The sequence below is a fragment of the Pantherophis guttatus genome, chromosome 1 (assembly GCF_059756535.1).
Source record: "Pantherophis guttatus breed Tessera chromosome 1, ASM5975653v1, whole genome shotgun sequence".
Lineage (NCBI taxonomy): Eukaryota > Metazoa > Chordata > Lepidosauria > Squamata > Colubridae > Pantherophis > Pantherophis guttatus.
The window spans coordinates 268,507,897-268,532,513 of NC_142063.1; the positions used below are offsets into that span (position 1 = coordinate 268,507,897).

The 24,617-nt window shown below is 34.9% G+C and overlaps 1 protein-coding gene across 2 annotated transcripts in view; it reads left to right on the forward strand.

Moving 5' to 3' along the window:
* Nucleotides 1-24,061, forward strand: part of SNX9 (sorting nexin 9) — a 36,352-nt gene extending 12,291 nt beyond the window's left edge. The window contains exons 4-18 of one of the 2 annotated variants that reach the window (XM_034428568.3): nucleotides 1,308-1,421; nucleotides 9,724-9,877; nucleotides 11,723-11,876; nucleotides 13,131-13,215; nucleotides 13,803-13,928; nucleotides 14,087-14,204; nucleotides 15,456-15,586; nucleotides 16,031-16,134; nucleotides 17,367-17,470; nucleotides 17,973-18,050; nucleotides 18,861-18,937; nucleotides 19,669-19,758; nucleotides 20,747-20,861; nucleotides 21,069-21,160; nucleotides 22,210-24,061. In XM_034428568.3, the coding sequence (XP_034284459.1) occupies nucleotides 1,308-1,421; nucleotides 9,724-9,877; nucleotides 11,723-11,876; nucleotides 13,131-13,215; nucleotides 13,803-13,928; nucleotides 14,087-14,204; nucleotides 15,456-15,586; nucleotides 16,031-16,134; nucleotides 17,367-17,470; nucleotides 17,973-18,050; nucleotides 18,861-18,937; nucleotides 19,669-19,758; nucleotides 20,747-20,861; nucleotides 21,069-21,160; nucleotides 22,210-22,257 (1,590 nt within the window). In that variant the 3' untranslated portion in view covers nucleotides 22,258-24,061. The remainder of the gene's footprint in view (nucleotides 1-1,307; nucleotides 1,422-9,723; nucleotides 9,878-11,722; nucleotides 11,877-13,130; nucleotides 13,216-13,802; nucleotides 13,929-14,086; nucleotides 14,205-15,455; nucleotides 15,587-16,030; nucleotides 16,135-17,366; nucleotides 17,471-17,972; nucleotides 18,051-18,860; nucleotides 18,938-19,668; nucleotides 19,759-20,746; nucleotides 20,862-21,068; nucleotides 21,161-22,209) is intronic. The other variant, XM_034428569.3, reaches the window with a different exon arrangement.
* Nucleotides 24,062-24,617: the final 556 nt, after the last annotated feature.

A 24,617-nucleotide genomic window follows, 5' to 3' on the forward strand; every position in this document is an offset into this window, starting at 1 on the left:
CTTAAATGTCAGATCACAAACTGCTTCCTGAAGCAGAAGTTAGAAAGTAATATACCTCTATAATTTATGGAGCACACACAAACTGGGTGAGTCCTGTGTGTTTAGTAGAATTCTTTTTTGTATATGAGTCTCAAGCTAGACTTTTGGGTAAAGAATCTGTTTTAGATTTACTGATTAGGAAGATTAAAAAATGCTAAATTGGTTATGTGAGAGTTTCATATAGACATCTTATCTTTTATTCTTTCCAGCTAAATGGAATGATGAAAATAAGCCATGTAAAGACAGGTGCAACTGTCTATCCATCAGCATGTTTAAGCTCCAAAAACTGATCAGAAAAGAACAACCAAATTTTGTATGGGTAGTAGAAACATTAGGCTGGATCGAATTAGAAAGACAATCCATAAAATTTTCCCTATTGCATCCATGTGGAAGAAGCAATTGGGAATGTTGCCAACTCCTCCATTTCAACAACTCTGTCCTGGTCACATGACCCAGACAACAGCTATTATTAAAGTCATAGAAAAATCCAGAACTCTGCTCTGCATGCTTTTCCTGCTTTGTTATTTTTTTTCTCAAGCCAACAGAATTGGTTTGAATTGGAATTGGAAAGAGATTACCTAAAAGGGATCAGAAATCTGTCTATGAGCATATAACTCTCCAAAAATGAAATATAACAGACCAAATTTGGCATAGGGGAAAACTGGCAAAAGAAAGGTGGAGCGTCAAAAATGGGCCAGATCAGGCCAGAGGTTGTAGAGAAAAAAGCTATAGGGAACAAAATTCTCAGTATATTATGAGAGAGGTAGTTGTGTTATGAGGTAGTGATTCAGATGACTTTTCCATTGTAAGTCACATGGCCCACAGCGCAATGTACGGTATATAGTTAATCTTGGGCTTTTCCAGTGGACATATACACTCACAGATGCAACAAAAAAGAAAATGGGAGACAGATACTCAAATAGACACATGCAGCACATTGCTTGGTTACACAGAACCTTCTATGGGTTCTGCTGAATTAAAAACCAAACCAAATCAGAAGCCATGCTTTGCATGTTTTCCAGCTTTGTACTGGTCTATTGCTTCTTGCTGAACACCTGTATGTATACAGGTTGCACTCAGAACACATAAAATAAAGTGGTAATCATTTTTTTAAAAGTTTGATTAAGTTATTATATTAGGCACTTGTTCTAAACGGAGAAGATATAGTCCCGAATTTTTGTGTTCCGTGAAGTTCAAAATTAGATCCTCAATAGAAATTGTTGTCTTTGATTTTAGAAATGTTTTTTCAGCAATCTTCTGTTTTTCAGATTATACAAGAAAGCACCAGAGATGGAATTTTGGTAGCTGATCAAGCTTTTTTTGACAGCTTCTCCTCAAATGCTTCACAGACAAATTCGCAAGCCGTGAAAAACAATAGCCAAGTATGCATTTTAATAGTATTCTTGAGTGCTAGAAATTATATATATATATTTATTTATTTGATCTGTACTGCTGATACACCTCTTGTGAACAGCACTAAATCATGAAAAGAATTGATATTTTTGTCTTTCCTTTTTAACTTTATTTTACTATTTTTATGTGAATGGGGACCTAACAGTTGGGAATCACACTAATTTACTTTATTATTTTGGTTCCAGTGCATGTGATTGTAACTGGATGAACCTATAACTTTAGAACTATATGTTTCTTTGGCCATATTTTTACAATCTCCCTAGCATTCAACTAGCATGCTGAAATAGAATAAACGTTTTCTTATAATTTCGAAGTAAGAAATAATTGAAGTCCTGAAATAGTCTTAAAAGAGTTTTTACAATGAATTAAAAATGCAACTTCACAAGACCATTAATAAATTTTAATTTTAATCCCATAGAACAGAAAAAATCCAACATGTGTGATAAAAATTAAGTGTGCCTTCCCATAATATGAAGCATCTGCCTCTGTCTGATTTACACAAATAAGATAATTTTTCATGGACACTTGGAAATTTTATATTAGTTTTTCTGTGCCTCTAAACATTAATGTTTTTTACTAGTTCAGTTGCTAATACAAAGCTAATGTATTTTATTATTGTGCTGGCTGAAGTTTCTGTGTCTTCTTTAAAATCCAATCTCAGAATGATTCAATCAGTAGTAACTGTTTGGTTGTATATTAGTGTATTGAATTAAAATTTCCTCAGTAGAAGTTTAAAAGTGGCTTGTTAGGTTTTAGAAAGAGTCTTAGCATTAAAAAGAAATACTGAGTTATCCAATTGTGATATAGGTATGCTATATCTAAATTATGAATTTTATTTTTGTCAGCCTTCCTCGGGGTTAATTTTTTAATTCTTTAATTCATTACTCACTAAGGTCCACAAGTTTCTGTATATATGTCTAATCCTATCTGCAATATCATGTACATTCCAAGATGTCCATAAAAGCATGGATATCTGAAACATGTAAGTTTATGGATTTTAAAGGGAGAATAGACATATGGTATGTGTATAAAGTTAAAGACCAGACTGCCTGTGACCTTGGCATAAAGAATATGTGAATTACAGTAAGTGAGAATTTTAGAATGTTGCAAAACCTCACATAAACTCATCTGGTGAGTCCCATCAGACAGAGGTATAATTGATTATTTCAAGAAAATAGATACTCTTCACAGTATGTGCTTTTTTCCCCATTCTCTTCTAAGTGTTCTTCCTTTGGTACTACCTTCTAGCTCTATTCCTTGTTTTGTTTGGCCTATTTCAAAGAATTGTTCATGAGTTTGAGAAATTATGTTGCATTAGAATGAATGTAAGATGTGATCTACATAAATTTGTTTCTCTAGATCACTAATTTTTTCCATGTTTCAATAGCCTTTCAAAGTTTCCAGATTTCTGTTCTTGCCTAGAAACTTTTTAGCTTTAGGGACCAACACAAACTCTGAAGTTTCTGAAGGTTCACCCAGTAGCAGCCAGAAAACATTTAGGGTATTTGACCTATCATTATAAAGCCAATCTTAACAGCTTTCCCATTTCCCTTTACTGCATATTGCAGTGTAGATTTAGATCTGTACTGGTTTTATTTCACAATATTTAAATCTCTGTCGTCCATAGGTCAGGAGCTGAATGATTATTTTTCTTTTCAATGATTGATGTTCAAAGGTCTTAACAGAAAAGAAATACTGAGTTAGGTACATATGGTGGTGAATTTCATTAATAATTGAAAAGTGTTTTTGAAACTTCCAAATTTCATTGCAGAAGATTAAACTATAATATACTTTTGTCTGTGAAAAAAGCCCATTTGCTTTTTTGTTTTTCTTTTGCTCTTGCAAATAGCAAAAGTAAAAAAAAGTAGTGATTAAATACAGCAGTATAATAATACAGAATAATGAAACCATTTGCTGCTTGCAATTACTGCAAGTTCAAATCTCACCAGGCTCAAGGTTGACTCAGCCTTCCATCCTTTCAAAGGTAGGTGAAATGAGGACCCAGATTGTGGGGGCAATAAGATGACTTTGTATAAATATACAAAAGTATGAAGGCTATTGCTTAACGCATTGTAAGCCGCCCTGAGTCTCCGGAGAAGGGCGGCATATAAATTAAAGCAAAAATAAAAATAAAAATGATAGGTCAAATTCCTTTGGGTTTTTGATTTTATAGAAAGCAAAAACTTAATCAACTATTTTATTAGTATAGGTGGGGAAAAAGATTTGTTTAAATCACTGTACAGCCATGAAATTTTCTTAGCAATTTACCAATACATAGGAAATAGACGAGGTTTATTTGAAGATTAGTAAAAAAGGGATGAAAAATTATACCTTGTATTCTTAAAAATGAATAAATGTAGTGAAGAGAAGTTTTGTCTTATATTTAAAGTTAAGAGCTACTTGAAGTATGTCTAGTGAGATGGATGGTATGAATTTTTATGTTATTATGCAAATCATTTTTGATATTGTCAAAGGACAATTATGAAGTTATAAAAAGTTACAAGTGAATGAAAAATCTCTTTGGGTTTTTAGAAGTAATTCATAGTGATTTTCATTGTTGGGTGAATTTTTTAAATCATATCCCTGTTACTAATCCCAGGAAAGTCTGACTGCAACTTAACAGTAAAATTTATTCTTACAGATGTATGATCCTCTTTAATTATATGTATATGTAATTATAGTATTTCTCAGGTGATCCTTGAATATTTTGTCTTTCACGTTGTCTAACACATTTTCATTCCACAATACATCCTAATCCTTTTGTCAGTTCAACCAAGGAAGCTAATGCCTGAGATGCAAACCTAGCTGGATAATCTTTGGCCAGTGCCTCTCTCTCAATCCTAGGAAGTAAGCAATAGCAAACCATGTCTGAAAACCTTGCAAGGGAAACTACAGGGACTAATCCAGACACTCAGCAGAAGTCAAGAGTGACTCAAAGGCACCCCCCCCCCCAAGGCATGATAGTCAGGAAAATCAAGGGCATGGAAAAGTCATACTTAATATGCATTGGAATGCTTAATTTAATTGATGCTCCTGGATTTATTAATTATGAATTATTTGGGAGTTTTAAAAAGTTGAGAAATAAATTGTTTTTATTATTCTTTTGATGTTATATAAAAGCGAAATACCACTCACGCATCATCACGAAATCTCCAGAACCGTAAAGCCTACAAACCAGGGGTGGGTTCTACTTACCTTTATGATTGGTTCGCATTATGCACGTGCACGAGCGAATCCATGCACATAAGCTTCTGCACATGCGCAGATCACTTCTGATAACGTCAGGATCAGTGGGTGGAGCCTCCCACCGGTTTTACTACTGGTTCTTGCAAACCACTCCGAACCGGGGGCAACCCACCACTGCTAGAAACTTGAAATTTGGCACATATGTTTTTCTTGGCTTCTAGGTGCTCACTAAGAAAGGATCTTTTGAAATGACCATCAGATAATATTTCTTATATTATTATTATTAACACGCTCTGATGCTAAAGAGTTAGACGTTCTACTCCCTCTCTCCACCTGAAAAGAAATCTGTTCCAACTGCCACTTGGATGTGGGCATGGCAGCACGTGACTCATGTGGCCTGCGGGATAGGAGTTTAGACATTCTACCCCCCAGAAGGAGATAAGATAGGAGAGGCCACTGTGTGGCAAGCCTGAGGGAGAGGATAGGAGAGGCTTCTGGGGCAAGGCTGAGAGAGAGAAGGGAATAAGATAGGAGAGGCCTCTGGAGGGCAAGCCAGAGGGAGAAAAGGGGAGGAGAGGCCGATCATAATTACTCATTAATGTTCAAGCTTTAACTATCAATTTATCAAGCCCGATCATATAGTTTTATAGCAGAGCACTGGTATCCAGCTAGTCTTTTTATAAAATTAAGCTGATTACAAATAAAACTGAAAAAGAGCATTCTTGCTTGGTGCTTGCTTTACATATAGAAAGCCTGATTTACAGTTTGGATTCTAGGTAGGTTTTGATAGCAATGCTTAATGTTACATTATATATAGTTCTACTTTCTGATTGATTAATTTTTTATACTCCCTTACATATAATTGTTTGCTTCAAGTTTCTCAAGCTGAAACAGGCTACAGTCTAGTAAATAATATATAAATGGTGAAGTTTGGTTGGGAATACAGAATTTACCTCCTTGCTGGTTCAATAAAATGTTTTAAAAATGTTTTAAATGAGTATTCATTTTGTGTGCTAAAAACTGTTAAAGTCCATGACATTTCTAGGTAATTCCACCAAGCATAGACATTTGATAAGGGTCAGATGAATTCCAATTTTTCTCCTTCCACTCACTTAATACTCATAATTTGCAAGATGCTGAAAGAGAGAAAAATTAGATTGAGATACTTACAAAGCATCTATTTCTTCTTTCATCTTGTCAATTGTTTCTACAGACAGGGGGATTACAAATTATTGAGGCCTATTGTATTAAGTATTAAATACCGTGTTTCCCCGAAAATATGACCGGGTTTTATTTTCTTTTGACCCCCGAAAAAACGGCTAGGGCTTATTTTTGGGTGGGTCTAATTATTGACTCACCTCACAGCAGCGGCACTGACAGCCCCGTCCATCAGGAGCCCACTGCTGGTCCACATCTGCTGCCGCTTACACGCATCGCCCCGGCCTCCATTTCACTGTCAGAGCCTTCCGGAAAGCCCTCTGCAGCCAAGAAACATCCAGATTGACGCGCGCATCACCCCCTGGCCTCCACCATCAGAGCCTTCCAGAAAGCTCTCTGCAGCTGAGAAACGGACTCTGGATTGATGCGCATGGTACCCCCTGGCTTCCGTTTCGTCTTCAGATGCCTTCTGAAAGCTCTCTGTAGCCAATAAAAGAGTTCCGGATCTCTTAGGGGTTCTTTTCGGGTGGGTCATATTTTCAGGGAAACACGGTAGATAATATTAAGTAGGTTTTCCCCAAACCCACTCTTGACATTATCAAAAAAAACATAGTTTTCCCCCATTCAGAAATTCTCATCATCTTTGTATCTGTCACTAATTACCTCATAAAGTGTACACTAAGGCATTTTTAAAACCTATATTGCTTGACCATGAGAGTGTCACACACACTCATATACTTAAACTATGTATTTAAAGCAGATCTTTTTCTGAGCAGATAGTTTTCATTCTCATTAATTGCTGGGTTTCCAATTGGCCCAATCATTTTTTGTACTCTTGTTTATTACTACCTACCTACCTATATCAAAAACCCATATCTGAGTCTTCCCTTTTACCATTCACTGGAGTTTCCAAATGCTGAACAGGTTAACCAAGCTATTTTCAAAACTGTGATCTGAAGATGATTTGTTTCAACAGATCATTACACTAAAACAGTAGTGAAAACTTAACTTATTCTCATAATGCAAAGCTGTGGTTCAACATTATTTCCATTTGAGGCCTTTGTATAAATACTATATTGCTAATTCTGTTTCATTATATTCCATCTACAGTTAAGCTTTTCCTTGTAAGCTCCTATGACTATGGTATAGAACTTGGCCCACACTTTATGAACTTTGCCAGTTAATTTTTCTTCAATTGGCCTACACTTCAATAAAGAACTGCATTTTTTAAATATCAGGGCCAGGACTGGATTAATAATTTCAATTTATGGCTGAAAATCCAGTAGTGTAGTCAAAATGATGAAAGCAATGTTGTGTTATCACAGTACGAGTTCTGCCATGTTTGAATGTGATTTGTCATTTGACATCCCATCCCCAGTCCCTTTATGAATGTTTCTGCTCTTATATTTGTTGACAATTTTATATCCATTTGGAAATCTGAGATCAAAGAGAAAATGAATGTACAGCTTCTCCCAGTCAAAGGAATCTATGTGCAAATTAAGTTTGTAGTAAAGCTGCCACTGGTAGATGCTAACAACCAGAGTTTGATATCTGCCCCACCAATATTGAAGCAGGTATCAATGTTTCTAGGCAGATTGGGAAGCATTTTCTGTGTGACTTAGTTATAATGGAAGATTGTGCTTGGCTTTTGTCTTTGCCTGCGTGGATTTATTTCAGTTAAATTTATACAAGTTTTGGTTTTATATTTTTTTACTTCAAGGATCTGAACATTGTAGTATAGTAGAATTTGCGCTAAGGGCAGAAACTCTCTTCTTGCTGAATCTCTCAATTGCCTTTAATACCATGGACTGAGGTATCTTTTTGGGTAAATCAAGGATTATGTAGTGCTAGCTCCAGAGAATATGCTGCCCCTTGTCACATTGACACCATCTCTCAATGATGTTAAGTAATGTTACACATTTTTAGAATGATTCGGAAGAAGGGATAGCATTAGAATTCTCTAATTGTTGATACCCTATACCAGTGCCTACTCAATCTTAGCCTAAAACCAGCCCTAGGAACAATGATTTTCCTCCTTTCATAAAGACCAGTTTCAGTTGATAATTTGGGAAAGAGTTTGCATTCTTGGGATCTCTATTCTAGAGTATCATAGGGCTTGGCCATTCTCCTTCCTCTCCCTCACCATTATCACCTAGATCACGGGTGTCAAACTCAAGGCTCTGGGGCCATGGGGCCGCCCTGGAAACAGCGAAGGACCAGCCCACGGTGCCTATGCCAGTGAAAATGGAGCTCAGGAGGGCTGTGGGAGGCCCTCTCAAGCTCCATTTTCACTGGCAGAGGGTTGCAGGAGGCCGTTGCAGCCGAAAATGGAGCTTGGGGCCCGTTTTTGCTGGCACAGCACTCGGGCCACCACAAGTGCCCCCAACACGAGTGACTTCGAGCTGGCCATGCCCACCCTGGCCACACCCAGCCCAGCCCAGCCCAAAGTTCAAACACAACCCTGATGCGGCCCTCAATGAAATCGAGTTTGAGAACCCTGACCTAGATGAAGCCACTGGGAGGAGTTATCTGTTGGCATTAGTGATATATTATCAATCAGTAGGGGATACTTTATTATGTCCACCACAGATTGGGCAGAAAATCTCAATTTCTGGAGGGTCTTAGATTTTGGATGAGGGGAAAACAGGCAATGCATCTGAGTACAACCTAAAAGGAATTTGAGGGAAGATCAAAACAATCCAACAAAGGAATTACATAAAATCAACAAAAAATGGCAACTGGCAAAAACCAGATGGAACGAAGCAAGGCTTTAACTCTCCTTTACCAAAGGCTGAATGAATAATAATAATAACTTTATTGTCATTGTACATGTAGTGTATAGAAGAGACAGGTCTTCAAGGCTCTTCTAAACAATAGTGGGGGTGGGGGGATCTGTATCTTATTTTGCAATTGTAGCAACTGTTCGTAATTGCAAATCTGAATTTATTAAGCCAAATATGTGCCACTAACTTTTCCATTGCAACATTCTTGCCTTTCTCTACCCTAATTAAATCCAGAAGCATCTAATCATCAGTTTCTTCTGAACTGAGAAGTTCTCATTTTCAAGTTTGGAATAAAACAGGATCTTACACCATGTTTTGAAGTTTGGTTAGGAAATTGTTTAAATAAGCACTTTTTGATTTAACTACAGTATATCTGTGTTGCAGAGGAGAATAAGGATACTCTGTATCAGGGGTGGGTTCTACTTACCTTTACTACCGGTTCGCAACGGGAGTGCTCGCTCACTGCTGCGCATGCACAGAAGCTTCTGCACATGTGCAAATCATCAATTATGACATCCGTCCGGGTGGGCAGAGCCTCCCGCTGCTTTTACTACTGGTTCTAAAGAACTGGACAGAACCGGGAGCAACCCACCACTGCTCTGTATACAATCAAAATGCTTGAGTATGTTTCAGCTCAGTAAGCTAATTTTCCATACCTGCTATCTTTGTCTTTTTTAATAATCAGCAAAATTCTAATTTCTAATGTTAAATTTATGATGTTTTAAAAAATATTGAACTGAACACTGGTATTGCTTGAGTTTGGGTGCATCTTGAGAGAGAAATATTATAAACATCTTAATTGGGCAATCATATTTCCAGAGTTTTTTAAAATTAATTTTATACTAGCAAGTAAAATTTGCATGATATAATCAATTACATACATTTCTGTTATTACTAGAAATTTGCTTTTCTCCAAACAAACATATTTGATTGAAATGCTAAGAGAAAGCAAAATTTCCAAATCTGATATTAATTCTTACATTTATTTCCTTCTAGAATATAATTTTGATTGTTCTTTGAGGGGGGGAAGTACTTTAAAAAAACAATCATGTAGTTTTTAAAATTGGTTCCAAATACTTTCACTTTATTTTTTTATTAAAGCTATTTCCTTAGACTAATGGCTCCTTTATCTCCTTCGTCATAGGTTACCAGTAACACAAATGATCCCTGGTCAAGTTGGGAGAATACAACAGCTAGTGATGCCTGGTCAACAAAACCTGAAGCTAGGCAGAAAAATAGTGCATCAAACAATTGGGAGGCAGCAGCATTTGGTCATCCTCAAGCTTATCAAGGTCCAGGTCAGTAGAGACTGTCTGTCATTGATAAGAATTTTTAGGAATGGTGATTGGACTCTAACTTTGACTTTTGATGAAATGCATAATTTGAGGTTTTCTAAGACTATTAGGGCAGAATGTATATATGGTAATATTTCACATTATATACTGTGTAGATCTATTATTTAAAATCAGTGGTGCAGTAGATGTTAGGGAAGATTGAACCATCTGGGAAAACAAAAATAATCTGAAGTTTATGTTTTAATGTATTTATTTTACTGAAAAGTATTGTTCCATCTGATTAAAGACAGAATTAAATTTAAGATAGGCCACTTGTGTTCCCCTCATCTTCAAAACTATTTAGTATAAATAGTAGAGCCTGAAGACCTGGCCCTGCCGATTGGCCTGGGGACCAAAAAGGGGAGTACATCACTGGAAGTGGTTTGCTAGACTAACTTGCTGACCCACCTCCCCCCTGTACTTCCTGCTCCCCCTCCCTTCATTTTTTAAAATTTCATATTATTGTACTTCCACTGTTAATTATTTCATTCCTTTACTATTGTTATTTCTACGTTTTCTATCTTTTTTCTCCATTTTATTGTTGTAAGCCGCCCAGAGTAGCCCCACAGAGAGCTGGGCAGCAAATAAATTTAAGAGATACAAAAAAAAATAATCTTTGTTACAAATATAAATTCTTGTAAAACTACAGATTTTTAATCCTCATTCAGTTAAATTACAAAATACTGAGATGATAGTAGCTTATTTATTTGACAGTTGACCAGTCCTTTCAATTCTGGATGGGGAGGAACAGGCTCAGGCTCAACCCTTCCAAGACTGAGTGGCTGTGGCTCCCGGCATCCCGATATAGTCAGTTGACTCCATCACTGACTATTGGGGGCGAGTCTTTGGCCCCCACTGAAAGGGCTCGCAATCTGGGAGTCCTCCTGGATAGGCAGCTGTCTTTGGAGGAACATCTGACGGCTGTTACCAGGGGGACCTTTTATCAGGTTCGCCTGATTCGCCAGTTGCGGCCCTTTCTTGATCGGGATTCCCTGTGCACAGTCACTCATGCCCTCGTCACCTCTCGCCTTGACTACTGTAACGCTCTCTACATGGGGCTCCCCTTGAAGAGCACCCGGAGGCTCCAGCTGGTCCAGAATGCAGCAGCGCGGGTAGTGATGGGAGCAACATGGCGCTCCCATGTAACACCACTCCTGCGCGAGCTGCACTGGCTCCCGGTGGTCTTCCGGGTGCGCTTCAAGGTGTTGGTTATCACCTTTAAAGCGCTCCATGGCATAGGGCCTAGCTATCTCCGAGACCGCCTGCTGCTACCGATGACCTCCCATCGACCTGTGCGCTCCTACAGAGAGGGCCTCCTCAGGGTGCCATCAGCCAAACAATGTAGGCTGGTGGCCCCCAGGGGGAGGGCTTTCTCTGTGGGGGCTCCCACCCTCTGGAATCAGTTGCCCCCGGAGATAAGAAGAATCCAGGACCTCAATGCCTTCCGTCGTTCCCTGAAAACCTATCTTTTTCAGCAAGCCGGGTTGGATTAAGAAGAAATTTTAAAATTTTTAAATCCTTTTAATTAGTCTGCGATTTTTAATTTTTTGGGCCAAATTTTATATATATTTTTAAATGTTTTAATATTTGTATTCTATGTTTTTTATCTTGGCTGTACACCGCCCTGAGTCCTCAGGGAGAAGGGCGGTATATAAATTCGAAATTAAATTAAATTAAATTAAATTAAATTTTCAACAACATGCCACGATGCTCTACATGACTGTTAGGGGAAGTTATGCTGGAAAATCCTAGTTAGTTATATACACTCTTTTTAATAATTAGCTGCTCACACAGTTCTTTGCTGTTTAGCAGCAGCTGATGATGATGAATGGGATGAAGAATGGGATGAGCCAAAATCAGCAGCTACCCCCTATCCTGGTTATAAAGAGACAGAGCCCTCTGATCCAGCCGGGCTTCAACGTGGAAACAGCCGTGGAACTGCTATGAAATTGCCATTGAACAAGTAGGACTCGTACCATGGCACTGTAATCAGTATACAAATTAAAGAGATATGTATGAATTCCTCTCGTTAGTTTGAATGCTATAGTCACAATCAATAACTGATGCATCCTACAGATCTTAAGAAAAAAAAAACACTTGTATTCTTCAATTGAAAGGCCTAGCTAAGTAGTGTAACAGCATCTAGCTGATTATAAAAAAACCAAGCAGGAGTAGGTATTTGGTATTTGGATAGGAAATCATCATGAAATTCCTGGACTTTAAGCTAAACTATAAAGTTTTTTAAAAATCCAGAAGGTACTGGCAGTCTAGTCTGTTAAGTAACTAACTGGCCCAATAAGGTAACAGGAATCAAATTCAACTCAAAGGAGATTTTATCTATCTTAGCTGAAGGGTTTAGAAAAATGAGAATGGTATTTTCTAACTTTTAATCATGTTTTATTCTGAAATAAAAGTGTAGAGAGATCTCTCTTTATATTAAAAACTTACGGTGCCTGAACAATTATTCAGATAGAATCATGGCTCACTGGTTGTATCATTTATTTTTCTAATTTTCTGTTGATAATGCAATTAATTGTTTTAACAGGATAAGCCTAATCTCCATTTAATGAATTATATCACTAGTTTAGTCTAGCTGCTCTAAGGTTTTAATGTTTATCAATTTATATTCTGCTTGAATTGCTGAAATAACTCTAGGAGGCTTTATATCCTGACTGTCAATAGCTTTCTCTATCTAGTTACCAAACACTGTGCTAAGAACTGCTTTTTCATCACTGGAAATCAATATTCAATGGATTCATGTGTGGCTAAATGCATATGTGGTCTGATTAGAAAGTAAGATGAAAATCCTGCTACAGACAAATCTTTTTTCATGTGTTGGGAGTAGAGATGAGAATTGGATTGGAACAGAGTTTGATTTATATGAAAATATAGCTGGTTTCCCAAGCGACAGAAGAGAATTTAAGAGCCCAATGGATGGTATTTTGGTGGCAGTTGGTACTAACTGCTGCTATCCACGGTTTGTTCTAATTGGAAGAATTCATCCAATCACAGCTGGCTTAATAGTGTATGTAGAGATAGACACTTCAGATGCAGTTGTTAATTACATTGAGACTAGATCATTGTTGGCTCAAGTATTTTATTAAGAAGGCCATTTATCACATTCAAAAGCTAAGTGCCTATAAATCATGGCTGGCATTTCTGAATACAGCAAAAACCCTATGAAAGAAGACTTGAGTCATTTTATTTCTCTGATTAGATTTCCTGGATTTGCAAAGCCCGGAGTGGAACAGTATCTGCTGGCAAAGCAGCTAGTGAAACCCAAAGAGAAAATTCCTATAATTGTAAGTTAATACCAATGTATCTAAAATTTTAACCACTGCATGAATCATTAAATATTTTAAAAATATGAACCACAATTAAATCAAAGTAGTAAATAGTTAGGGCAGCATATGGGACAGTGAAACCTCAATTCGTTATTTCTGAAAATATGGAAGCTTATAATTTATTAATTCAATATTGAACATGGCCTAAAGTTCTTCATTAGCATCTTATAGCATAAGTGAAGCCTCTTATTTTTAATTTTAAGTTTTAGGGGATTTTTTTCTTGAAATCAACTCTCATGCTGTCCAGTCAAAAGCATATTGCATACAGTTACTTTGATTATTTTGAGTTCTAAGTAATGAATAAGGAATCTTTCAAAAATATTTATTCATGTTGCATTGTCTACCTGCTCCAAATCAGTATTGATTGTTATATATAATAGTACACCCTACTAAGTTACAGAAAAGTTATTGGATTTTTATATTTACAAGAGCTAATTGCTTTTAGATAAAACTTGTAAATCTTAATAGATGTCGGTGGCTATATATAAAAGGTGTGATACCATATAGCATTCTTAGAATTGATATATAACTTTGTTATCCTATAGATTGGAGATTATGGTCCAATGTGGGTTTATCCTACTTCTACATTTGACTGTATTGTGGCTGATCCAAAAAAAGGTTCTAAAATGTACGGTTTGAAGAGCTATATCGAATATCAGCTTACATCTACAGTAAGTGCGTACCAGGAATCTTTTATCATAGGATATCTCAGTGTTCCAGTTTATAATAATATTCAACCTTAAACTTTAATACTATTGATGATATAATCTTTGTAATTATTACAGCTTTGCAGAATTCATATAGTAGAAGTTTTTTGTCTGCTTTACAGAACACCAACCGATCGGTCAACCACAGATATAAACATTTTGACTGGTTATATGAGCGCCTCTTAATTAAGTTTGGATCAGCCATTCCAATTCCATCTCTTCCAGATAAACAGGTTACAGGTAATTTTATCAAAATCACATTTGGCTAATGGTTTGTAATTTATTTTTCAAAAATAGAGAAGCGGTGACTCAAATTTATTGAGAGAGAGTTATATCACATTAAAATCCAGAAAAATAGAGAAAAAAATTAAAATTGTGTGTATAACTGCTGGTAAAACTATTATAATTATTTTGCCCAGTTTTATACTTCCTGGAAAAAATGTAGTTATTTTGTTTTTTACAGCATTCTGACAATGTCTTTTCATGGAATTTTTAATATGCTACATTGGACTATTAATGCCATAGTCCAAGATAACACCGCCCAAAAAAATTCCTTTCACAGAGGCAGCCAGCCACCTCGGTGATATCACCCTGGCTAACACTTGCCATATGCTTAAAAAAAAAAGCCATAATTTTATATGGCATAAGTTATAATTTTATAACTTGGTCTGCTGTTATAAAAATACAAGGAAAACAAATTAAGTCAATAATTATAAAACCATTTCAATCATTTATTGGAATTATAAACTTTTCTAGGATGGGGAGGGCTACAATTTTTGTTCTAATTAATTGGCATTTTTCTCCAGTTGTCTTTCCTTGCTATATCGTGATAATCTTTTAAACAGATATATTTAAAACAGCCAATAACAGACCCAATGCAACAATTTGTACTGTTTGTACTGTTCAAATTGAAAACTGAGCGTGGACTAACATACATTTCCATAATGCTAAGGAAATTGAAAACAGAAAAATGTATTTGTTTCCCGCAGCATTGTTTAAAGATACCCTTGGCTACCTGTTCTACTATTTAAAAGGGATGTACCAGTAGTATATTCCTAAAGGAGATTTATTTTCAAAACTCTGCTGATTAGACAATATTAGAGAAAGGCAACATTTTTGAAAGGAAATCAAAAGGGAGCTGAGATGGTGAGACAGCTTAGAAGATGGATGGGCTGATTCCATGACCCATATTTGCCTACAGTTCACATAAATCTTTTACTTTTTACCACTTCAACATTCTTAAGGGAAAACTAAATATTCTATGTCAGCAGTCTTTTGCCTTAAGCTGAAAATACTTGCCATAAAAAATTAAAACATTATACAAAATATATAAATTGAGTATTTTCAGCTTGAGGGGGAGAAAAAGAGTTAGACATTAGGTGAATTCATGAAATGTGTATATTGTCTCAAGCTAGTCAACATATTTAGTGATTTATCTCAAAAAATAGCATCAAAACATGGATGATAATAAGAGTCCTGTTTTGGCTGCAGGACGTTTTGAAGAAGAATTCATCAAAATGCGGATGGAGAGATTACAAGCTTGGTTGACCAGGATGTGTCGTCACCCAGTTGTTTCAGAAAGTGACCTTTTTCAGCAGTTTCTTAGTTTCCGTGATGAAAAGGTAACATGTTTTCTTAAAAATTTTTGGGAATGGATTGGTGGATAAATCTTAATTTTAAAAATGTTAATAGGGAATATTTCTTGTACAAAATGTTTGCCATGAACTCTAATGACTTCTAAGCTGTGCTTTATTTAGTTTGTAGTTAAGAAAGTAGTAAAATAGTGAAACTTGATAGTAAGTCATGATCCACAAACTTTTTCAAGTGTATCTGCAGAGATTTCAGAGCTCTTCTCTTTCAAATAGCTGCCTCCTAAGCTTCATTAAACCATTTTCTGTAGCTCTTTAGTATACGGTAGATTGTATGGCTCTTGTGATCATGGAGTTAGGTATGCTTGATCTGCATATCAGCTGTGAAAGAACCAGAACTTTCCAATTTCCTTCCTTCATCAAGACCATGGTGAATACTAAAAAGTGCATCCCTCATACAATCATTCTTATATTTAGGAATGGAAAACAGGTAAAAGGAAGGCAGAAAAAGATGAGATTGTTGGTGTCATGGTATTTTCTACTATGGAACCGGAAGCTCCTGATCTGGATATGATAGAAATGTAAGTTACTGGATTCCCCATCTCTATTACAATAGAACAAAAGTGATGAAAAAAAAGTACTGAAATAAAACAAATGTAACTTTAATCTTAACTAGAATAAATATTTTCACTGTAGCCAAAACCTTTTGCTATTCCTTGTGAGGCTCATTTAAACAGGATGTATACTAGCAAGTAATCCTTTCAAGTGTCATATTATTGATGTTTGTTATTTTCCATATTGAGAGCAAGTTTTGGACTATTGCCAAAGGCATAAATAGATCTCTGTGGGCCACAAGGCACTCCCATCAGTTGGGGTCCCCAGCGATGTAAGAGCTCAGGCCCAGTGGCAGCAATGAAGCACAGATGTGAGAAAGGGAAAAGGAGAATTGCAGTTGCTTTTTACCTAACAGCAGTTGCAGGCCTGAGAACTGAATGAGTGTTTCCCCACTTCCTCAATCACTCAAACTATCAACTTCCTCCTGCTTGACCTCAGACAATGAGACTCCCTCTCCTCATCTTTGGCCGCCTGAAAGCCTTTTTTTCTTAGGTCTAACATAGCTAGTCTGTGGAAAACATATTTGGCCTTAAATGTAATTAACGTTTATAATAGTCAGTCATAGTTAATGCTTTTGGCTTACGTGCTCGCTATTCCTAGTCTCCTTTATGGTGAACTCTCTCTGCTGTCATCCATAATTAAATATTTTCTAGCATTAATTTTAAAAATGGATAATGGTGACTAGATTATGTAGAATTTTCAATTTGCACCAATAAACCTGGCACGAGGATGTTGTGCACAACTATAAAGCAAGTAAAGTGAATTTTTCATGGGAAAAAATGGAATAGTGAAAGAGAGCATGCATTCTTCTCACCCATTTCTGAACTTTTGTCCATGCTGAATAATGGCAGCATTGTGACTGCACGGGGCCAAAGATACTAAAGAATGTTCTTTCTGAGCATGTTTTTTCTCTAAGGAGAAGTTTTTAATGATTTGAAATGGATTCTTAATGCCAGTAAACAAATTTATTTATATATAATAGCTTGATTGTATATAATTAAAATTCACCCAGAATTTAAAACTATTTTCAGTAGACAATTATTTGGGAAAAGAAGGGAGAGAGTGTAAAGAGTATAGCCTGCTAGACAACATAGAAATTAAAAGTTCTCCCCTGTCTGTCTATATTATTATTATTATTATTATTATTATTATTATTATTATTATTATTATTATTATTATTATTATTATTATTACATAGTGAACAGAAGTGTGATGCAGTTGGCAGGTTCACTAAATCCATGGATGATGGAGTCAAAGAGTTGCTAACAGTAGGCCATGAACACTGGAAACGTTGTACAGGACGTAAGTGTATTTGCTTTAATTATTTAATTTTCATTAAATGAAAATGTATGCTTCACATGTAAACTTTAGAACTATCAGTGCACTAATCATATATCAAATATAATGGCTTTGAAAAACATATTCACATAAATATTTGCCATATTAACACTTAAAAACTCTAATTTTAGTAAGCTTTTGGGGAAAAGCTGATACTTTTGTTTGTTTATTGAAACTACCATATTTTATCTGGAATTCAAAAGATACAGTTAGAATATATTTTGATCCACATTATATTTTTCTGTCTTGGGTAGTCAAAATTAAGCATTACAAACCTGGTACCAAGAGAGACAGAGGAAACAAGATATGGGAAATGAAATAATAAGGCAGAAGGGAGTGAATGCAGCAAGATTTAAGATCATTTGTCTTTGCCCCAATGGGATGTCCAGAAAGTATCTTGTATTTAGTTATTTACTGAAGATGTTTGCCATTATTCAAATACATTGTAGATGTGTTTTTCTTACAGCATTACCCAAGGAATATCAGAAAATAGGAAAAGCTTTACAGGGTTTGGCACTGGTTTTCAGTACTAGTGGTTATCAAGGTACTTTTCGATTATATATATATATATATATTTCAAAACAGCATTGACCTGTTTTCATTTAAGCCGTCACAAAAAATAGTTTGGGTCTTCTTTTTGTAATTAAATTAGCATGATTCTATTTGTAGGAATCAGGTACAGGTTCAGAAATGTGTTTTAAGCTAATTATTGCTACCAATATATTCTAGTTCAATCATTTAGATATTTCAGTTTATGTTTGTGATTTCTACTTATCAAATAAATGCTATAATAATGAATAAAAATGAATCAGATCACAGCAAACAAATAATTCAGTCATTTCCACATTTTTGGATTTTGGTGCTAATAAACTTGTTCAATAATAAAGGATTGTAGTACTTGTAATCTTTAAAAGGCTATTTATTGCTTATTCCTGAATTACATGTGTTATTAAAAATGTGGCTATTTTATCTCTATATTTAATGGATCCAATGAGAAAAAAAAATGAAAACTACATTCTGGTGTCACCTTATTTCTGATTAATTTTACTCTTCTTATAGAATTAAGAAATTATTAAATTTATTACAGAAATTATTGAAAGCAAATATTTTCCTTACTGCCCGTATGTTTTATATCTTGACATTTCAACCAACTTATAAGTAGAAGTTTCTATTAAATATTGACATAAGTTAATGAATATTTAGTGACACAACTTATTGAGCATGGTAATAGAAAATTATCCATGAGCAAATATATCTTAAACTCTATTTTTAAAATTAAATATTGTTACTCGGGATAACAGTTGTAGACTGAATAAAAAAAACGCTTGCTAAAATACGTCATTACTGTTTTTAGGAGAGTCTGACCTCAATGAAGCAATAACTGAAGCAGGAAAAACGTATGAAGAAATAGCCAGTCTTGTGGCAGAGCAGGTATATTCTGTCTTTTTATAATGGGAAAACTTTCTCTGTACACATAGGGTAGGATGCATGCATGCACATGTCTTCAATCACTCCCCAATTTTTGGACTCTTGTCAATTGCCTGGACTAATCCCTCCAGTTTTCTGTTTGCCATTGCTCCTTCCTAGGCTGAAAAAGATGGCTTTGTGCCTAAGGCAGGACTAGAACTCATGTCTCCCACTTTCTAGTCTGATGCCATAATCAGTACACCAAACTAGCTCCTGTATAGGTTAGCATTATGTAAATTGTTTATCACTGTCTTTTCTGCTTATATTTTCACTACTCTGTTGATTACCTTACTTTTTTCAAGTCACACAATAGGCAACAACTGTCACGTTAGCAAAATGTTTAAAATATAACATGGAAATATTTTAACTTTAAAAGAAAAACAAGTTTCATGTTGTTGTTTTTTATAAATAATCATTTATGTGGTACTTTCCAGATAAAGTAGACTTGAATTCCTAGAGTTAAGAGGGCTTGATTTAAACATCTGGAGAAAATACATTTGAGAAAGATTGCAAATTATTTTTAAAAGAATACTATAATATGGAACTCTCCAATGCTTTACACAATGCATATCTTGCATATCTTGCATCTGTGTTCTCCTTAAAAGTATTTTCTCTATGTTCTGTCATTTTACTTTAACTATGGACTTATTATGACATGGTATTATAGAATTACTAACTGTTCCTTTCTTTATTAGCCAAAGAAGGATCTTCATTTTCTGATGGAGACCAATCATGAATACAAAGGATTTCTTGGTTGCTTTCCAGATATAATAGGTGCCCATAAGGTGAGAGACAATGCAGTATGGGTTTTCTAAAGAGTGAATGCTAGTTATTTTAGTATCAGTAGAAGTTTTAAAGACACTCAGTACAGGGGTGGGTTCCACTTACCTTTACTACCGGTTTGCAGCAGGAGTGCTTACTCACTTCTGTGCATGTGCAGAAGCTGCTGCGCATGCACATATCACCCATGATAATGTTGTAGTGGGTCGGCGGAGCATCCCGCCAGGTTTACTACCGGTTCTAGAGAACCGGACCAAACTGGGAGCAACCCACCACTGACTCAGTATGAAACCATTGAGTTCAAAATCAGTTTATCAGAAGTATTGTATTAGAATTTATTTGTACTGATATTTTTAACGTCATCAGTACTGAAAATGCTATATTTCCTCTTCATTTCTTTTACAAGAAATGGAAACTGGTTGTATTAAACCCATTTAAAAAAAACTTGATCAAATATCAGTATAGAGGGTAATCATCAAATTATAGCATAGACTGCTTTAGTTAATTTTTATGATATGTAATCCATTTTTAACTGCACTGGAATGCCCTAGGATGATTATTGTGTTCTTTCTTACGATGGATCCATATATTTCAGAATGATAAAAAGTAACAAAATCATATTATGACTTTGCATTAGGTATAACCTGGTAATGAAATAAATACCTAGTTGGTCATTTACCAATACCGGAAAAGCCTGTTTAGGCTTTTTTTTTCTTTTTTAGAAAGAAACATTGTCTCTTGACCAAATCAATCTCATTTTACTAAGAAAGAACCAGAACAGTTGATATAAAACCTAGCTGGAAACATCAAGATAGGTTGGACGGATAATAGATGTGACATATGTTACACATGCATAGATATGTATAGTTAGTATATAGTATGTTAGATTTTATTTATGGTTGCCTGCCCCATGAATAACATAACTGAAAGATGTTATTGTAGCATTTGAAATAATTTTTTCAATGATGGCTCATGGTATATTTTTCTTAACAGGGAGCAATAGAAAAAGTGAAGGAAAGTGATAAACTGATTGCTACCAGCAAAATTACCCCCCAAGATAAACAAAACATGCTGACACGTGCAAGCGCCATGTCTTATGCATTACAAGGTAAAGTTTCAGCCCAGCTAGCAGCATCACAGCAAAGTCTTCTATGATTCTTGGAGTCTGAACAATTAAAAATAAAGCACAATATAGGCCATGGCCAAAAAAAGGAATACTTGGCCTTGCACTAAAGTATCTTTTGATTAAATGCCTAAATAATGAATATTTTTTTTAAAATCAGGATATAAAAATGTAACTGGTTTTCATTTACAGCGGAGATGAATCACTTCCACAGTAATCGAATCTATGATTACAATACTGTGATGCGTCTATACCTGGAACAGCAAGCACAATTCTATGAAACGGTAAGCTGCACTGAGTATAATGCTTTTTTTTTATGTCTGTCAGCTATACAGTTACTTGTTTTTATAAATTCTTTGTGCTCAAATTTTGTTTTGAATGCTTAAAATATTTAAATAGAAAGTTAAGTGAATATTTATGGCTTTATCTATTGTTTCATAAATCACTTGTGAAAATCTTCACTTTAAAAATGTAGATTTGTAATGATTCCCCTTCGTTCCCTTAGAAAATGATACTTGGCACTGATAATCCTTCCTGCATTGCACATTTTGCATGAGACTTTTGCAGCTGGCACTTTCTTTTTGGTTAGGATGCACATTGAATTAAACTTGGCAACTCATTAGCAATTCTTTCATTCGTTTCAGAGAAAGGGGAATGATTAAGATACATGCAGTTATTCTACTTAATTCTCTGTAATTTCACCACCACCTCTGCCACAGTTACCTTGGAAAATGAAGATACTATTTTTATATTAATCTAATATTCCCATATTTCCTCCTGAACCTCATACCAAGGAGTTTAAATTGCATTTAACCTCTGTCTAGAAGCTACTGCCCAATGTAGATGAATATATTAATATATAAAATATATATAAAGAGACCTGAATACTATTGGTGGCTGGAGATTAGTATTTCCATCTGTGCATTGCTGTTAACAATGAGTTTTTTAATCACCTGTTTGCAACGAATTGCCATTTTAGCCAGATCTATTATGTCTTTTTTCATCTTTGAAATAAATTGGACAAATTTTGTTTGCAAGCTGGCTTTGAAGAACATAGTGAAATTTACCCATGTTTTAATTATTATTATTTTGTAAAACAAAGCACATGTCATGGATTTTAGTATCACAATCATTAAGTGTGCTAAAGTGTGCTTCTGAATAAATTTCATTTTTTGAATTATTGTTTGGACTTATTTGTTTCTCATGTCTATTTCATGCCACAGGAACAAATTACTTAATATTCTTTCTTCCATGATCTTTAAAAGCAGGTCGATGGTGGGGGGATTCTGAGAGCATTCCAGGGTCCTAACTTTTACACTCTTATGTATTTCAGATTGCACAGAAACTGAGGCAGGCTCTCAGTCGCTTTCCTATGATGTAGCTGAAGGCAGATGAAGAACAACAACTCCAAAGTGCTTTTTTGATTATTGATGGGGGAAGTGCAAATAAAGAAGTGGAAGACTTTGCCATACAAAAAGCCGTTTAAAAAAAAGAATTAATTTTTAGAAATGAACCTTAAAAAAAGAAGAAAAAATCTTCACATGTTTACTTCGTTAGCCTTAATGCCCTGGATATTTATGATTATTTTGTCATGCTTTTCTTTCCTAGCTGTTATTGAAATGAAGCTGGAAAGTATTGTATTCATTGAGACTAAATTGCCAAATGGTTTGTTTGCCAGATACCAAAAAAAAAAAAAAAAGATATGTCCAGGGGTGGATAAACATATGGATATCTGGATGGTTTGTTTTGTTTTGTTTTTAGTTTAACTACCCTGCCCATGTTAGGTAAGAGTTTAGCATCCTAAACTCTTCAAAAGCAAAATGTGATCAGATCTTAAAAGGATAAGAAAGCCAATATAGGATCTGTAGATACATAATTGTTAAAGTTCTTTCTAGCTTTCAAATAAGTTCTGTGGAAAGGAAATATTCGTCCCATTTCTACTATAGCCATAACATCAATTTTCTGTAATATATATAAATATATATTTATATGGATTACTTCTTCTTAAGGGCTGTTCTTGTACCTCAGATGCCTTCTAAGGCTGCGTTATTTTCATTTCTGGGTTTATATACAGTAAATACAGACATTCTGAACATATGGAAAAACTGTTCCATCCAGTGGTCCAAGCCATACACACTTCTTAACAAATTATCAATTTATGTATTAGGGTTTCCCCCCTTTTATATCCCTATATTTAGTGGCACAAACACCCAATCACAATCAATATGATAGGAAATTTTCTAAGCTCATTGTGGTATGTTGGGTCCTTCTGTCATAACACAATGAGATCTTATACTGTTTCATCGGAAAAATTAAATCGTTCAGATTTAAAATATAGGTTAGGATTAACAGAACAACAGCTACTTAAGAATGGACTCTGCTTGCAATGTTAGTTTCAGTTCATAAATATCATTTTATATATAGGTTATAGGTCACACAGACCTGAATAGTAGAAAACCTAAGAGATATATTCATAAACAAGTCATTGAGCTAAATGCAGCTTTCTATTTAATTTTGATTGAGAAGTAAAGAACTTGGCTTTCTTATTATCAAGCAAGTGCTACATGCATTCTGAAAGTTTAATTGACTTAATATGGCATTGTCATTCTGTTTCAGTAACTATGAGATCAATAAAGTATTTGAGCCTGCCAAGTTAATAGGCCTATCAAACCAAACCACATCAAATTAGAATGTAATCTTGACTCAAATGCTGTTCTTTGTTATATTTTCAGTGACACTTTTTTCCACAAACTTTTTATTTTTAATTTAGTTGCCTTCTGAAATTCTATAAAATGTTATATATTAGCCACTGAAATAAATGTACAAATTGTAAAGAATGTGTATAAATGTTTTACACCAAATGTAATAAGATCTCATCTTGCATATAGAAACAATTTATAAGTTAACTGCAAAGCATATAGTGAACTTAAGGCACTTTTTTCACTGCACCATTTTTTTCAGCATTTGTATCAATCTTTGTAACTGGTTCTCTGGTGATTATTTTTTATGAATCTGGGTTAATCCTGATGACAGAGGTTGCAGATTTAACATTTTTTAAACAGGCAAACTGGGCACAAAAGAGCACAAACAATTGTTTCATTGTGAAAACTATTTGGAATTGGCAGGTCTGTAAGCTTTCTAGCAAATGAAGTCTTGAAATTCATAATAAATATTTATACAGATGAGATGCTTTGCTTTTTTCCCTGTGAGTAATTTACAACTCAATATAAAATCTATTATCTGCAAAAAGTTTTGTCTATATTCAGAATTTATTCATTTTTCATATTAAGGAATGTTCCTTCCAGAAAAATACAGAATAACAGTGTGTATGATATGCTATATTTTTTGCAAGTAAGTAGCAGAGATTTGTCAAGGATTGAGTATTTTCACCTCAAAATAAAAAGCTAAATATAACTTATTTACATGTCATTTATAGTAAGTATAATAAATGCCTGCTGTTAAATATGAAATTTCTTTATATAGAAATTTTCCCTTCCTCTAGGAGGAAGGGAAAACAAAATTGAGAAATTTCCCAAGATAACTCAGGTAATGGCATACAGTATCAATCACAGTAGGTGTATTTCTCTTTTATTTTCCTTTTGGAATTTGATTTAGAACAGTAATTTTTCATTTCTGAATTCCTCTAATTACTCCACCAAAGTATCTACAGTCGCCAAATACCAAATATACTTTTTCCCCAGCAGAAAATTAGGTGTATTGCATTCTCTTGTGATACATTAA